General features: G+C 39.2%; 1 protein-coding gene across 1 annotated transcript in view; it reads right to left on the bottom strand.

Annotated features, from left to right (window-relative positions):
* Positions 1–18,317, bottom strand: part of Vps13 (vacuolar protein sorting 13C) — a 115,757-nt gene that overhangs the window by 74,569 nt on the left and 22,871 nt on the right. The window contains exons 9-16 of the mRNA XM_089632438.1: positions 17,607–17,844; positions 15,756–15,889; positions 14,308–14,431; positions 14,080–14,232; positions 11,179–11,356; positions 8,685–8,878; positions 4,908–4,977; positions 2,772–2,922 (exon numbers count right to left, since the gene is read on the bottom strand). Of these exons, the coding sequence (XP_089488564.1) occupies positions 2,772–2,922; positions 4,908–4,977; positions 8,685–8,878; positions 11,179–11,356; positions 14,080–14,232; positions 14,308–14,431; positions 15,756–15,889; positions 17,607–17,844 (1,242 nt within the window). The remainder of the gene's footprint in view (positions 1–2,771; positions 2,923–4,907; positions 4,978–8,684; positions 8,879–11,178; positions 11,357–14,079; positions 14,233–14,307; positions 14,432–15,755; positions 15,890–17,606; positions 17,845–18,317) is intronic.

Genomic DNA, 18,317 nt, shown 5'->3' with positions numbered 1-18,317 from the left:
TCCCTCGTGGTCGCTTGCATTGCCGCAGACTGCAGAGGTTCAGCCGCCACATACAGCATCTGAAACCGTCTCGGCCGGTTGCTCTGTCCACCGCAGCACTGCAGGACATACAGTGGTGGCTAGGGGCCATCGGAAGCACGAGCCCAATTCAACCCCTCTCATTCCATCACTTCCTGACAACAGATGCAGCGGACACAGGATGGGGAGGACAGCTAGACGACACCACAGTTGCGGGTCATTGGACGGGGGAGCAGGCACTATGGCACTCAAACCGGAAGGAAGCATATGCCGTGTTAGCGGTCATCAAAGACCAAGCTCATCTCCTGGCAGGGACAAATGTCTTACTACAGACGGACAACAAGACAGTTGTGGCTTACGTCAACAAGGAAGGGGGCACAAAATCCCTTGCCCTTCTAGAAACCACGCGGGAGTTACTAGATTTCGTAGACCAGATGGAGATATCTCTGACAGCCCAATACATTCCAGGAAGATACAACGGAATTGCGGACCGTCTCTCTCGGGGCGCACAGCTCCCAGAGTGGCACCTACTAAGTCCGGTGACAGAAAAGATATTTGGAAAATGGGGTTGCCCTCAAATAGACCTGTTCGCTTCAGCCACAGCTCACGTGGTACCAACCTACGTATCCAGAGACTCAAGCTCAGCTTGCTTTCCCAACGCGTTCAGTCGACCTTGGGACTACAATCTAGCATGGGTATTCCCTCCGCCAAATCTCGTTCCGAGAGTGCTAGCACACTTAAATCAGGCGAGGGGCATGTTTCTGCTAGTCGTCCCATAATGGGAGAGGACCTTCTGGAGAAGCGACCTAAAACAGCGAACAGACGAACCCCCAATGCGCCTGCAAAATCTAGAGGGAGTCCTAATAGACACGTCGACAGGACTGCCTCCTCCCAGGATCCAGGATCTGGAACTAGAGGTGTGGAGAATTGCGGGTGGGATCAAGCCCTCACATCTTGGAGTCGGGAAGAACGCCAACTCCTCAACTCATCCTGGAGAGAGTCTACACTGAAGACTTACAAACCTGCATGGGATAGGTGGCGTAGATGGGGCACGCAGAACGGCGTGGATGCCAACAATCCCCCACCAACAATGGTCGCCAGGTATCTAGCCCACTTATTTGTTCGAGAAGGTCTAGCCCCTAAGACCATTCAGGTCCACAAATCAGCCATCGTCACATTTTGCGGCCCAGCTCAGAATGCGAGAAAAATCAGTTCTGATTTTCTGGTGAGACACGTTCTCAAGGCAATCTCAATGACACGAGGAATCAAAGAGAAAGCCCCCATCTGGGACCCAAGACAGGTGGTAGACTGGTTGGTCAAGAATCCCCCCGCAGAAGACTCACTATTTGAAGCATCACGGAGGGCAGCAATACTTCTCGTCTTGGCGTCAGGCAGGAGAGTTCATGATTTAACTCTCCTAAGAGTTACCCCAGACCATTTTATCGACAAGAGGAGTACGATCACCTTGTGGCCAGTTTTCGGAGCAAAGACCGATTCAGCCAAGCACAAACAGTCAGGCTGGAAATTGACGGGTCCAGAAAAAGACAACATCAACCCACTTAAATGGTTGAGGAAAGTTGTTGCTCTCTCTAAAGCCAGAAGAGGCCCGCTACTAAAGCACCTGTTTGTGACCACATCAGGAGAGGCAAAACCTGCAACGCAGACAATAATAGGGGGGTGGATTAAATCAGTCCTCAGAGAAGCAGGAGTCCACGCAACCCCAGGAAGTGTACGCTCGGCTGTAGCCTCTCTAAACTGGTTGGAAGACTATCCTATAGAGGAGATACTCGCAAGAGGGAATTGGAAATCTGAGCACACCTTCCGGAAATTCTACCGAAGGGAGGTCGCTCACTCGGGTAGCGAACACCTCCAGTGCTCAATGGCTCCATTCTTTACTCCAGTTTAAATAGCATCACATATAACGCAAGTTTCAGATCACCAGGTGAGAGCAGACACATCTCATAATGGATTCCAGGCATCGATTAGGAACACAAAATAAAATAATTTTACCTACCAATAAAATTTATATTTTGTTTCCATCGATGCCTGGAATCCAGGTAATCCCTACCTGGTGCATTACGAGTCATATGAACAAAAACATCACGTGACCTGAAATGCGCGTCACTACAGTGTTGCCAGTAGGGAGAAAAAGTGTGGCAAGTGGAGAAAAAGGGCAAATATAGGGAATAAACACGCGCGAAACGTAAATAAAAGGGCGAAAGAGCAAGCTCTCTCTCATAATGGATTCCAGGCATCGATGGAAACAAAATATAAATTTTATTGGTAGGTAAAATTATTTTATTATTTTTTTTTAAATTTACAGACAAATTGTCCACTAACAATATAACATTATACATGTGCAATCGGGAAACATGCCAAATGCGCGCCCAACATTTACACAGTTGACAGTTATCACATGAGAATGGGTTTCTGTGTTTCTTCCCTCTTATAACACGGGTCTTATCAAGAACTAGATTCAATCATAACATATGCACTGAGGACCTCCTATATGGAGTTATTGTAAAAAAAACAGCAAAAAATACAGAGTAGACCCGCGAGAGGAGAGCACATATAATATAACATACAAACAGAAGTCTCTAAATAATTATAATATTGCAGTAGTTGCTTCTTTATTGGTTTCTTTTTTTCTGTTATTTGCTTTATCAAGTTTTACATTTTATGTTGTAAAAAGAAGAGTTACAGTTGAGATAATACGAAGGATAGCAAATAAATCAATGAATATATTTACTTACCACCCATATAGAAATTGGCCTCAACTTCTGTGAGTTGTACAAAATCTTCTTCCAGGATGGTAGTTGACTTCCGGTCATTCTGGCGTTTCTTATTCTCCGCCGGGTCAAAGTACTTCAACAGAGACAGGCTGGATGATCGAGATTCAGCAGGCTGGAAATAAAATCAATTAATATGTAAAGAAAGCCACTAAGGGAGCCAATAAGTCAATTATAACTAGACTGGAAGGAAAAGAAGATGCGTACAAGGCGCAGTCCCTCCATATATGCTTTGGATTCACAATATCAAATAAGTATTTCAAGATCAAATATGTATTTGGCTAGAGCAGTGTCTGCCAAACTTTTTTATGAATATAAAATGGGTTTTTTTCCGCAGTACACCAAATAAAAAACCTTAAAGTAAATGTACTTTTATGAATATGGAATATGGAAATCGTAGTTTAGATAACTTTTTTTTTTTGAATTTTTATTATTTATCAACATAATATATATGTATATGGTGGTAATAACTTTATTAGTGAGAAGGGTGCAATTGATTTTTTGAAAGAATTTTGTCAAAACCTCATCAACCATCTGACACTGCTCTCGTTTTTGGAATTCATTTTCACGAGCGTTGAAAAACCATATTCACATAGATACGACAATCCAAACGGCAACAAACATTTAATTGCTTTAGTATAGTCAATTGAGGATATTACCTCCAAATCAATATATAAAATATTGACAACTCTAGCTCAAAAAATAAGGCTATGTTCACAGGGTCTTTCTTTAAACCTATTAAAATTTCCTCCTCTGTCAGTGTCAGGTGGGTACCGTTGAATCTTGCGAATTAATGACGTACATTTGATGATCATTCAAGTGATGGAAAATACCCAGAAAATGATGCAGAAATTTTAAAACATTTTAACAAATTTCAAAATGTCTCCTGCACTTCTGGAAATAAAATTTAATTGTTTGAAGAAGTGTCTATTGAGAAGCAATCAAGCTGTGAATTTTTAACTTCCACAGTTCTAACTTTTCAGCGAAAGATTTTAATTTTCCTGCAATTGTAGAGATATTATCGTTTGCTCCTTGCAGGCTTAAATTTGAACAGCCTTACTACTAATAAAGTGTTTTAAATTTTCCACATCTGATAAACAACCATTTATGTATTGTAAAAAATTGTTTATCAGTTGTGTAAAATTAAAAAAAACTTTTATTGGTAAGCCTGTAAATGTTTAACTTCTTAAAAAGATCCCTCGCACTCACTATGCTGCGCTACTGTATACCAGCGTCACTGTAACCCTGTATCGTGTCGACCACTACATACGAATGTAACTAATATTTATTCCAATATGTAGATGTTGAATTTATTTAAAATTAATTAATAAGAATTATTTAAAGTTAACATTTTCAGTCTTCTTCCTTCGCGGCCCTCCTGAGACTTCTTGCATCACAATATACAAGCACACACAGTTTGACAGACACTGGGCTAGAGCATCTAATATGCAAAACACAACATTGATGCTTATGCATATAATTCACAAAATAGCATGCTTTAGTGGATTGTTTTTAGTTAGGACGGGTTGTTTCGGAGAACTTGAACAATTCTTCAAATTTCAAAGTTAATTTTCAAGTTCTGTGAAAGATATTTTTAAGTTCTGTTTTTATTTCAGTTCTGTCAAACAACTAGCCTATAATGATATAATAACAGAATTTGAATAGAACTTTCACAGAACCCGTAAATGAACGTTGTTATTTGATGAATTGTTCAAATTCTTCGAAACAACCCGTCCTTAGTGTGATACATTTTAATGGTTTGGCTGAATAACTGTAGTTGAACATTATTGAAACATTGAATATTTGTCGATTATTTATTAATTTAATTTAGGATCTGTAATTGATGCAGCGGAACATATGATTTATAGAGCTAATTTTATTTACAATTTTTGTCAGTAATTGCATCTCGTTCGTGGGCTAGTCTGTATGTTTGATGTAGATATTTACTACTACAAAAAGTTATTCATTCCAGACACTAGGGAAAACTAATATGTTTTTGGTCAAACTATAACACGTACGAGGACGTCAAGAGCACGAGCTGGGCCCTAATTCTAATATTATTGGTTTCAGATTAGTAACAAGACCGCTGTTCATTTTTACCTTAACGGGAGCAACTTCTTCATCTTTCGGGAAAGGAACACTGACCAGAATTTCTATCAGCGATATCAACCTAGAAATTAAAAAAATTTAAATTGAAGTGCAAACATTTATATTTGTACAAGAATGGATTTTTTTTTTTTTTTTTTATGTGACATCTCACAAGAGTGTCCCTGCCTGTGCAATGCACAGACAGGGGAACTATTTCACCACCCGGTTGGGCGGCGTTGTGAGGTGGAGTAAGGTAGGGGCTGTAGGAAGGGATTTGTTAATGCGGGCCTTGAAGAGGCTCGGATTATAGGAGGGAGGAAAAACAGATGCCGGTAGCTCGTTCCACATACGAGCCGACTTACACAAAAACGAGTCGTAAAAACGGCCCGTTCTCATGAAGCCAACGTCAACCGTGAACGGGTGTTCAGTTCGTGTCCGTCGAGTTTTGCGCACGTGCACCGGTGCATCAGGAATCAATGCTGCTAGCTCCTTGGAGCAGGCTCCATTGAAATACCTGTAGAACAGACACAGCATGCCTACATTGCGTCTATGCATCAGAGAAGGCAATCGGTCTGTTAACAACGGATTGTCAATCAGACGGATCGCTCTCCTTTGCACAGACTCAAGCAGGTTTATCAAGTATTTTGGGGCACCAGCCCAAAGGTGGCTCCCAAATTCAATAGTTGGGCGGACTTGAGACTTGTACAGGGTCAGCAGCTGGTCACTGTTGAAGAATCTCCTAGCCCTGTACAAGACGCCCAACTTTTTGGAGGCCTGATTTACTCGGGCTTCTATGGATCCCCGATACTTGAGCTGGTCTGATATAGTAACCCCAAGCATTTCAATGGAGTCTTTATTGGGGAGAGTGCTCCCATCAAATTGCACCAGACAGTCATTGATCTCCCTCTTTGCCGAAATCAGACACGCTTGGGTTTTTGAGACGTTGAAACTGACCAAGTTGGCCTTACCCCAGGCACGAACCATCTCTAGGTGGTGGTCAATTTTTCGCTTCAAAACTTCCCGAGCTGTTCGGACATCATAGGTGGAAGGGGGCCTGTCAAAAAGATAACCCTCGTGAACGGTGCTGTCATCAGCGTAGCAGTGAATTGGTGCACATTCAACGAGATCGTTGATGTGCAATAAAAACAGCGTCGGAGACAGCACAGATCCTTGTGGCACCCCCGCATTGATTTGGTGCGGTGAGGAAGAAGAGCCGTCAACCACGGTTTGAATTGTTCTTCCCCTCAGAAAGTCCGCAATCCAACTATGCAGGGTTGGGTGGATCCCATACGATGGTAATTTCCCGATAAGCGCCCGGTGCCAGACTCTGTCAAAGGCTTTGGAGATATCCAACCCAACGGTTTGGGTTTCACCAAAACGTTCCATGTACCGCCCCCAAATATGCGTTACATATCCGAGTAGATCGCCACACGATCGGTTTCGACGAAATCCATATTGCCGATCGCTTAGGATATTGTTATTCTCGAGATATGTGAGCAATTTGTTGTTAACCACCCTTTCTAATACCTTCGAGAGTATGGAAGTGATGGCTATGGGGCGGTAGTTAGAAGGGTCGGAACGGTCCCCCTTTTTTGGGATTGGGTGGACGATTGCCTTTTTCCAAAGATCTGGCACCTTTCCACCTTTGAGAGAGAGCCTAAATAATTTCGCGAGCACTGGAGTCATTTCTGCAGAACACCTCTTGAGGACCAAGGCAGGTATTCCGTCCGGCCCACTGGCTTTGTCGACTTTCAGCTCGTTCAAGACTCGGAGAACCTCTCTGTTCCGGATCTTCGGTTCCTCCATTTGAAAACCGCAGTGCGGAATGGAAGGGGGAGTCTCTCCGTTATCTTGAAGAGTTGAGTTTTCCGCGAAAATTTGGCCTAATAATTCAGCTTTCTCGCGGGCCGAGTTAGCCAGCCGACCATCAGGCTTGGTCAGAGGTGGGAAAGTGGTTCTGCAGAAATTTCTTCCGATCGAGCTAGCGAGTGACCAGAAAGCACGGCTACCAGTGGGGCAGTCAGCCAGCTTTTTCGCAATTCTCTGGTCGTGATCGCTCTTAGCTCTATTTAGAACTCTCTTACAATCCCTTGCCCGTTTTCGGTATTCCGAAAGGTTATTCATGGAGCTAATCTTCCGGAGTGCATTAAAAGCCGTATTTTTGAGTCTGACAGCTTCAGCACAGCGATGGTCAAACCACGGTTTTGTGCCCGCTCCAGAGGATTTGACGGAGAAGGGAATATAGCAATCCATTGCTGATGTGATTACTTCTTCTACCTCGCGTGCACAAATTGATGGGTCCTCGGAGCTAAAGCATACAGTACTCCAAGGAAAGGCGCCGAAGAAAGACCGCATGCCGTCCCATTTTGCTGCCCTGTAGTGCCATACCTTCCTCTTTACATGTTTGTCGGGTTGACGGTTCATGGAGGATGGGACAGAGGTGGTAATCAGGCAGTGGTCAGAGGATCCTAAGGGCGCTGTCACCTCCACTCTGTACCCGAGTGGCTCACTAGTGAGAAACAAATCGAGTAGGTTGGCTCGATGTGATGGGATGTCTGGTATTCTGGTCGGAGATTCTACGAGTTGGCTTAGTCCATGGATAAGGGCAAAGGATTCCGCAGATCTAACGGCAGAGTTTGTTGGGCCCGAGAACTTCAGCCATTGTTCATTATGGACATTGAAGTCCCCCAGGATTACAAACTCGGCCGATGGGTAACGGGGCAAGAGAATATCTACAGTGTCACTCAAGTATTTAAACAACTCAACAGTGTCTGATTCGGCAAGGTTTGGTGAGCGATATAGGCACGCATAAATTCTCATCATACCGGTGAGATCCACACATACCCATAACACTTCGTGTTTTGCGCTCTCGATATTTGCGAGACGAGCGCAGCTGATGTCAGCACGGCTGTAAAGGCAGACACCTCCTTTGGGCCTGAAAAGGCTTTCCAGATGATATCCTGGGCAGTTCAGATAGGAGGTATCTGGGGGCTCGGCAATCTGTGTTTCCGTAAGGAAGAGGAGATGGGGATTTTGTGAGAGAAGGTGGTGGTGGATGGGAGTTAGGTTGGTGTGCAGACCGCGAATGTTAGCGAAATTCACCTTCATCCTCGGTCCACACTGAGGACTCCTACTGTTCGCTGTCGCTGAGTTTATATTAATTTGTTGTGAGTTCATAGTTTTTAAGTTTGTTTTATTTGTTTGTGGGATTTAGGATGGGTTGGGAAGGATTAGGTTAAAAAGGTTGGGTGGGGAGTTGGAGAGTGGAGCAACTGGATACACCAAATGTAAGGTATGTTCTTCTGACTGCGGTTCTAGGCAATGGGCAGGAGAGTCCGGCTGTGGAGGTCGCCCAGTGCGCCCCAAACGCTAGATGCTGGGTCCTCACCGGTCACGAACCGGCACAACATCAGCGGCAGGGTTTTTTCGCTGGCTGATGGGGCAGCCCACCCTTGGTCGTGAGCCCAAGGGTCGGGCCCCTGTACTATCCAGCGGCCCGGACAGCGATAACCGGTTTACTGGATCTCCCTCAACCGGCCTCTCCCAGCCCGGCCCGCCCCGCAGTGAGTAGGCCGACCCATTCATCAGTGTGATCCAGAAAGCACAACCCTCCATGAGCCCGGGCACCCCTGCTAAGTCACCAAACGTAGCGAACCACTTCAGGTGACCTGTGGCAGAGGTGTTGGTAACCCAGAGTATGGTTCCCGGGGCGGCGGTACCCATTGACCACCTCCCAAATTAAAGCAATAATATTTAATTCAATATTGCACATAATGTATTTTTGTTTACCTGTCTTCTGAGACATCAATACCAATATGGGGTAAGTGACCAGCCACCTTGATCTTGGGAAGCCTAGGATCATCGATGATGAGGCACTTTTCTATCTCTATCTTAAGGGTTGTGGGCTGCAGCAGATGCAGTGGGGTTGGCTCAGACTGTATGATGCTGGACTTCCAATCCTCGCCCTTGTCTGCTATGACCACCTGAAAAATGTGACAATATTAAATTAGTCACATCCTTTGATAACATTTCATAATATTATTCATTTTTTTTTTTTTTTTTTTTTTTTTTTTTTCTTAGGTTTGTCAACAGTGATTCATATCAAAGCTCTCGAAATTCAATTACACAATTTAAACTTGGTTGATACTATCACTAATTACAGACAAACACAACATTGATGAACACAAAACTATAAGTAAAGAATAATGTACATGTATGCACCTACATGCATACATGTATACACAAATACATACACTTACATATACATTTCATAACAGCAACAGTAATTATTTTATAGATCAACACGATAGGTAGCTTTAAGTCTTGTTTACGTTTGATTTGAAGGTGGCCAGTGATGACATTGACAAATCAATGGGATGACTTTTATATGTCTCGTTAAAATAACGGCACATTCTTGGTAAAGGTGAGTCATACCCCAGCTTAGTTTTATATTTTTTAATATGTAACGGAATATAATGTATGAGTCGGGAACCAATTCTAGGAACGTTGAACATAATTTGATAGAGTAAAAAAGGGCAGTTTATTAGAGCATTAACAATTTTGAAAAGAAAATTTAAATCAATATTTAGTCTTCTCTGTTCAAGGGTGCGTACATTGTAGAAATTTAGTCTATCGGTGTAATGAGGAAGTGATCGAGCTCGCTTATCACAATACGCTAGATGGTACATAAAATGTTTTTGAACCCGCTCTATTCGCTGAATATGAACTTTGTAGGTTGGACTCCATATAGAACTTGCGTACTCCAACACGTTGCGGGTGAAGGAATTGTATAGCGTTATTTTTGATTTGGGATTCTGAAAATTTTTACTATTTCGTTTGATAAATCCTAGCATTTTTAGGGATCTAGAAATGATGCTGTCGATATGAGGTGTGAAAGTTAGTTTTTTATCAAATATTACGCCTAGGTCCCGAATGGTTGTGACTTCCTGGAGTTTAGTACCGTCGATAAAATATTGAGTTGAGATTGAGTTGCGTTTACGTGTAAAAGTTATGTGGACACATTTTAAAGAATTCAGAAACATTCTATTGTCAGTGCACCACTTAGAAACTCTGTTGATATCATTTTGAAGGAGTATTGAATCAAGTAATGTGTGGATAATTTAAAAAATCTTACAATCATCGGCGAACAATAAAATTTTAGAATCCAAAATAACATCGCACAAGTCATTTATAAAAACAAGGAACAAGATCGGGCCCAAATGGGACCCTTGAGGTACTCCAGACGGCACATTCATAACGTAAATATGGATAAAGACACACTGAGGAAGCTGGTAGACAGAATGTTAAGATGACGCGACCACCTCAGGAGACACGTGTAGCTTGTTGGGAGTGGAAAACACAATTAAATTTCTGTAGCGAATGTGAAGATGAAAAGAAGGATGAAAAAACACCCAGTCACCTAAAGTGCTAATGTTAAGCCCGTATAGTATAAAATATGGCAATGAGAATAATACTTAAAATATATTTTCAAAAATAAATCAAATGTTTTTATTCTATTTATTCGCTTCTAAAGTGGATCAGTAAATTTTTCACAAAATTGCACTGAAAATGAGATACTCACAAAAAACCAAATCTAGTCTGGCAATTTACTTGTTATTGTAAACTTATACACATTTTTACGACTCTATATCTAGTTACTTATGAGAGATACAAGAAAATTATTTGTACAAAAGTTATAGGTAATTTTATATTCTAGGGAACTGGTAGGACTATTAATGGGACACTGCCATCTCAGGAGACACATGCAGTTGTCGGGAGTGGAAAACACTAATAAATGCAGAACATGTGAAGAGGATGAGAAGAGAGTCCAATTCACCTACGGTGCCAATGTCCCGCTCTGTTATGAACAAGGCTCAGATTCCTGGAAAGACACATGTAGAACCAGAAGACAAAGCCACATATACAATGACAAACCTGCTGAACTTTATCAAAGGGACCGGGTTACTGTTAAAGGAAGGAGGTAAAATAGGAGATAGCACAAGTGTTCACGGGAACTATATGTTAACCGTCTCATCTGTATTAAAAAAAAAGTTATAATTATTAATTTCTAAACATAAATGTACAAATAACTAAAAATATATTTTTTTTAAATATAATTTTTAAAAAAGGCAGGACTCCGCTATATGTTAATGCGATTCGCAGAAGTGTGGGTGAACAATGTCTATGTCAATTATCTATGGTTCCACCTTAATGGGAGCTTTGTGGAATCATGAGACATAGCCATACAACCAATGAATGTTAAGGTTAGCGTTCATGGACTCACTTGTAACTCAGTCAGCTCGAGGATGAATGTGTCATAAGCGTGTTTGGCGGCCTGCTTGAAGATCTGCTCATCGTCAGCCCCCTCCTTGAAGAGCTGATGGATGTTGAGCGCCGTCTCCGACCTCGGGGCGGATTTCACTTTGATGGCACCAAAATTCACTACCGCACAAGCTTCGTTCCTAATAAATTGAGCAATTTTTTTACACACATTAATTCCAACTTATAGAATACATTGAAGATGGCATTTTTAATTTTGGTGAAATTCTAGAAATAAGCATCACGCTTTATACGCACAATTGATAGAAATAACACTTTATTTCAACAGAGATGGAGAACGGGGGAGATGGAAAAACATGCACAAAATAGGTTATTGGATTCTTAGTTTGAGTTATTTAAATAATTTGTGTGTATTAAAATTGAAACAGATCCTCCCAGCAAATGTCACATCTAAACTAACAAAAAAAAATATGGCCGTTGAGATGTCAAAACATGTAAAATTTTGAACTTTGAAAAAACAAATTTACTTTGATAAATCTTCTATCATCTCCAATGATGTAAATGCATATGTAGTCGTTTAATAATTAACACATTCTTTTCGGGAAACGAGAAAACTCGTCATACGCTTTTTTACAGTAAGACGCGGGAGACGAGTTTACTCATTTTGTTGTGCAAAGCGGTAAGGAGCAGGAAACTTGTAAACAAGGGGTTCTAAATGGGTGCAGGGTCATGTGTTTTCTATTGTCAGCTGTACCCGATCTATCTGCCTGTCAATACAATGAGTTTGAAACACAACAAAAAATAACAAGGGTAAAGATAAACAGTCAGAACATTGTAATTATTTTATTACCCGATATACCTGATAATTTTAACAAAGGATTTTGTTTTTGCATTTTCGTTCGTTTCGCCAGTAACTGCTTTATACCGCTTTCGTACAGACGTCTTATATTCGTGTTTCCGAGTTCATTTTGCTTTTATTACACATTTTTGGATATTAAATTTTCGTATTAAATACCTAAGAACTATTTTGTGTTGGTGAAAAATCTCAGGTTTTTTTTGAACTGCCTCTTGTTTCTCGAGTGATATTGTTTTTGATAAATATTATTATAATTTAACTTTCCTAAAGATTATAATTTTACTTTCCCCAAAAATGAATCAAGATACATACGAGAGTGACAATGAATTGTTTGCTGACAATTTATCTAATTTTTCCTGCAAAGTGACATAGAAAGTTTATCCGATTACGATCCTTGTGAAGAAGATGTTATTCCTCTTCCATCAACATTTACCCAAAGAAGAATAAGTTCATCATCTACTTCTGTTTTAGACCATGGCGAAGAATGGTCATCAAGAGATACTCCACCAGTTTTGGAGGTGTTTCTAGGGCAGCCAGGATTAAATACAGAGGACGTTCCTGACAGCGTGGTAGATGCCGTAAATTTGTTTATCGACGACAATTTGTTTGCGTTCCTTGTGGAGGAATCAAACCGTTATTAACCGTTAGTCGGAACCGGCAAAAATAAAAACGTTTTACGTCATTGTCGCGTATGTTCCGCTCACAAACTACGCAGTGAAACGCGGTACATGTGCAAGTTTTGCAATGTGCCCCTGCATAAAGGAAAGTGTTTCAAACGCTATCACACATTGAAGCACTATAATTTTATAGTTTTTTTTTTTATATGTATTGAAAATTTCTAAATAATCTTCTAATTTTGTATGAATAAAGTTATTTTGATTGTGAAATACTGTTTTTTCTATGATTCCCAAGAAAGTAGAATATTTTTGTTCATAAAAAAATGGAATTACACATACATTGCTAAGTAAATAAATAGAGACATCTTTTTAAAGTAAAACACTGAAAGTTTCATCGAAAAATATCAAATAGATCATAAGATATGAATATTTTGCGGAAAGTCTAATTTTGGCGCTAAAATTTAAAAAAACACCCGCGCCACGCCGTGATTTGGCGGGATAATGCCCGACCATATAGTGTTAAGTTATTAATAACTAGCGGACCCCGCAAATCTTCATTTTCGTTCATGTCTTTCTCGGGCGTCTACGACTTCTTACACCATTCACTACTGTATACAACCATGTTACTGTTAAAAAACTACATCACTACATGGACTTTAATTTGACTTCAAATCTCATTCCGGTGCCGAGATATTGTGTCAAGTATTCCTCGGGCGTCCCCGACTTCTTCTACTATTTAAACCACTCTATAAACACTCCTGGCACTAATGAGAAAAAAATAAAAAAAATAAACACTTTACACGGCAACACGATAAAATACATTTAAACACCATATATACTCATTATGGCAAGCAATCCATTGGTTACGAGGGAAGCAACATATATAATTGCCTCCCAGACGAAATTAAAAATTAAAAAAGTATAGGTACATTTAAAAAAAAATTGTTCAGTTTTATGCTCAATCAACAAAACAATGAAAGTGAATAATATCGGTGTGTAATATATTTATGTGTAATATATATGTTATTTCTAGTTAAATAAGTGAAAATGTAATTTTATTTTATGTAGAATAAAAAAAAAAATAAAATAAAAAAAAAAGAATAAACTTTGAAATTTTCAGCGATATCGGTGAAGAACTTTTGGAGATTTAAGTTTTATTATACAACTATTATGTAAGAATTTTACCTTAATTTTAATTTATTGTGATATACAATAAATTAAAATTAAGTTCCAACTGTTTGGGTTTGAAACTATGACAACCCCAGTAGGTAAGAAGAAGAGGAAAGTTTGAATGGGAGTCTCCAACTCCCCACCATCTTTTACTTGAAAAGGGGTTTAAATATATATTGCATGTAAATTATTTCTTTTAAATTCAATTTTATTTTCTTCGTTTGATAAATAAGTTTTTTTTTATTAATACCGTACTGCTTACTTGGTATAAATTCCAGAATGCGGTAGAATCAGATATGAAGAACAGAATTCAATATCAATATCAACAATAGTGTGTTGGCTGACGGCATATTGAAGACCCAATGATGATTGCTCTTTCAAGTTGGATAGCCTCGTTACAGCAGCAGCCTGTAACCTAAAAAGATAAAAAATAATTAGTTATCAATAATTCAATAAATTTTTTTTCTGTCAATTTAATAATGCTACGCACTGTGACAAAGCGGATGATTCCGGTGGAATTTTGAAGACCTCAACAATTTTGATGATGGTTTGAGCATCGTACACCATCTGCAGAGGGCGAGCAGACACTTTGATGCGCTGTCCACATTTACCATCTGAAATAACACAAAAAAACGATTTGAATTCAGTTAAAAATAAGAGAACTACATATTTATAACATATAATGAATGAGCACCAATCATAGAACAATTAGAGGTGCTACTTCATATTTAATATCCCACTGAATCGGGTTCCACTATGAGGAGCTAGAGTCTTTCACCGAGCGAATGCAGCATGCCGTAGGGCAGTTGTTGGTACTAGTACTACTGCTTTCTCTTATTTATTTTCATTGTATCCATAAAACAGTTGTATACCAACATAAAGGTAAAGTAAATGTAAAGTAAGTGCGGCAGATTCACAGCTCTGCGGCAGCCCTGCAGACTTGAGAACTGCGTGGTGACTCATTGACCAATTACTATTAGCAAACTGCAGACTGGAATTTTCGAGAAGTGCGGCAACAGCAGCAGCCCTTTCGGCAGTTTGGAGAGTCATCAGGAACGTTCTCCGAGACACCGGGAGCGCTTGTATAAATTCAGCATCTGCTGTCTGCCAACCAGTACTAATATTCACTCACTCACTCACAATTCAAGTCACTCTCAACTACTTACGACTTGCGTCTCGGGCCTACACCGGGCCGGCAATTTGAAACTGACATGCTTCCCGGACTCGATCAACGAGATCTGCCACATTTCATTCTCTCTGTAGAGTTAGTGAATAAATACTCTGATATTAACTTTCATGTTTAATCATGCTTCTACCGTCTGCATAGTACCACACAACTAATAATAATAACAAATAGTAGAAGTAAGTACATAACAAGTGTGTATTAATTATTTAAAACACTCTATCACACAGAGAAGTTAATCTGTACCAAACAAAAAATGCAAGAGGAGACATTATTTGCTGTTACGATGGTACAACTGGAAATTAAATACATCAAAGTGGTACTATAAAAAGGTCATGGGGGCAGTTTAACTAATTTGTGACAGGTAGTCGCTAAACTGATTGTGAAGTGACGTTGAAAATATCAACAGTCAATGGAGCATCGTTAAGCAGTCGAGTCTCTTTATCTGTATCATGCAGTCTATCTCATAACGCAACGCGTTTTGACACAATGTATGTTTTTAAGGAAACTTCATGGAACACACATGCGATATTCTGGTAGAGATAATCGCTGATGGATCACATATTATGTATTATAGCAACCGCGTCAATCAGATTTAATATTGAATGATAAACCTTTTTAATGTGGTAAAATACAAAATAAAAAATGAAGGATAAATACAAGCCAAAATGAAATGGTAACACATGAATAATTTGACATGGTTTACTTCTAATCGGTTTAAAACCAGGTTAAGACGTGAGATATTGAGTAGTTACCGAGAGGATTTGTTTCAAACAAGACATCTAGAAGACTTATTCCAGGGGTGATCTGCTTGGAAGTAATGAGGCGGGGAGTCATTCCTTTCTGTTCCACACCGGACACAGTGAACTCCTGCATGCGCACAACCACACTGCAAAATAAAATGTATAATTCTTAGGAAATGTATGAATATTTTTACAGTAAAAAATTTTAAAAATATATTTCAGTATCCAAAAAAATTATTTCATAACTCACTGTGTACTAAATTGATTTATAATGCAGTAAAACCACCTCAGTAGGTTACCATATTTAAAAAAATCATGTTAAATTATTTTAGTTTTTTACCCATTAGATTTCGAAAACCAGAAATAAAAAAAATGGTTTAATGTAATGGAATTCCACATATGTAGATACATATACAGTAGAACCTCGTTAATTCGAAATCCACGGGACATCAAAAATCAAATTTCGAATTAACGAATTCCCACGTAATTCGAAATTTTATGAAAAAAAAAAAAAAAAATACGCCGAAAATCGATTTTCTCGGCCGCCTCTTCAAATCCGGGTGGTATTTTTGGAGTAAATTCGTATTAAAACCAATTATTTCTTTATTTTTACGGCCGATTACCGTAGAGGCCTACCCTTTAAATTGAGATATTCGTAAAAATACGATATATTTCCGCGTAAATTGAAATTTCGCGTCCGATTTCCATTGCGGCGGGCTCCTTAAAATTCAGATATTCTAAATAAATTCGTAAAAATACGATATATTTAGGCGTAAATCGAGATTTCGCGGCCGAGTTTCGTCGCGGCCGACCCTTTGAATTCAGATATTTGGTGTAAACTCCTAAAACTATGACGTATTTTCTCGGCTTTTCAAACTCGGATATTTGAAATAAATTTGAAAAAATACAAAATTCCAGTGTAAATCGATTCAGATTTCCAAATTAATGATACTAATTAGGACGATGTATAACCACGTAAAAATACATTTTTCGGCGTTTTAACGCCACGGCTGACTTTTAGATTCAGATTTAAGAAATATTATGATTTATTTTGGCAAAAATCAAATTTTTTCGAATTACACCAACAAATTTTCGTGCGCGGACAAAAATAAATTTCGAATTACGAATTAACGAATTTCGAATTAAAAATCATTTAGTATGAAAAAAAATTTCTGCGGAAATTTTTTTTAGCGATAATTTCGAATTACGCGTTTTTTCGAATTATCGGGGTTCGAATTAACGGGGTTCTACTGTAAAAGGTTTTTTTTATACAGTAAAAATTACTTCAATAACCATAAATGAGAGTTTTAATGTATTTTCGGACAAGACAAAAACATAGCTTTAAAAAGGATCAAAGAGCTATCGAAACCCACATTTTTGGTAAAACTGTATTTTTTTGCATGATTACATAGACTTCATATAATATCTTTTCAGCCTTGCTATTTTCTACCGATACATAAATAATATATAAATAGTACAAAACATTTTTGTTTGACGTACATTTAGAATCGATACTGTTTTTATAATTTGGGACGACTTTTATTATGTGTGCCCCTTAAAATATGCCCATAGAGGTTACAAAATATATGTATCCGATTTTCAAAAATACAGCGACGTTTGCCTTAAGAGATTAGAAAAGAATGACTAATACTGTACATTCTACACGAGAGACGGCGTCAGTACGCAATGGGTTAACTAACCTAATTCACTGCCCACTTTCAAAATGAAGGAATTTAGGATTGATTAGGTCAGTTCGGATAAGAAAAGTTAGGTTATCTATGGATAGGTAGGGATAGGATAGGACAGGATAATTACGTAAAATGTAACAGCAGGCGGGAAGATCGAATGTCAAAATAACCATACTTTAAGGAATTAGCACTAGGTCTTTGCTTAAATGATGCTTGGACGTGGTTGAGCCTGGATGTTAACACATCAATCTTGTCGTCAGTAACGTGAAGAAGCAAACAGCCCAGGGTGAAGTGGCACTCGGTGGCTACAAACTCAATGGGCAGGTACGTGGGAGCAGTGTTCTCTTGGTAGTCTATCGCCTGGTACAACTTCGACTTCTCATCGGGAGTCATTGCGTTCTCAAACTGCTTCACTGAAAAATAATAAAGAGGATAGTAACATAAGATTAATTCGAGGACCTAATGTCAAACAACATTACCTACAAAAAACATGCAAGCAATTCTGGTCAGTGGTTGAGTTGGCATCGCGTTTGTGTCCCACCCAGGCGTAGTATGTTCAATTCCTCAGCTCTCCTCCATCACAACACAAGCAAAATTTTACGCTTACTGTGGTGGTAGTAGGAGATTTTCAAATATTGTCAGGTTATTCCTAACCCAGGAATGTTTGTCTTTCTTTTTAAAGTAAAAAAAAAAAAAAATTCTAGGTCTTAAAATCAAACACGTAATCTACGCAAAAACATATCAATAATAATTATTGGTAGGTCTTTCTGTAGATAACATTATTTGACGTGAAGCCCTCGAATTATTGGTATGTTTACGTTATCTACAAAAGTAGATAATGTAGCGTGACTCTAAGCCCTAGACTAATTTGTAGATAACGTTGTTT

Source organism: Hesperophylax consimilis, chromosome 6, assembly GCF_061612785.1.
Source record: "Hesperophylax consimilis isolate HC1 chromosome 6, BYU_Hcon_1.0, whole genome shotgun sequence".
In the NCBI taxonomy this organism is placed as follows: domain Eukaryota; kingdom Metazoa; phylum Arthropoda; class Insecta; order Trichoptera; family Limnephilidae; genus Hesperophylax; species Hesperophylax consimilis.
The sequence above is the reverse complement of the archived record's forward strand: the minus strand, read 5'-3'. Positions and strand labels throughout refer to the sequence as shown.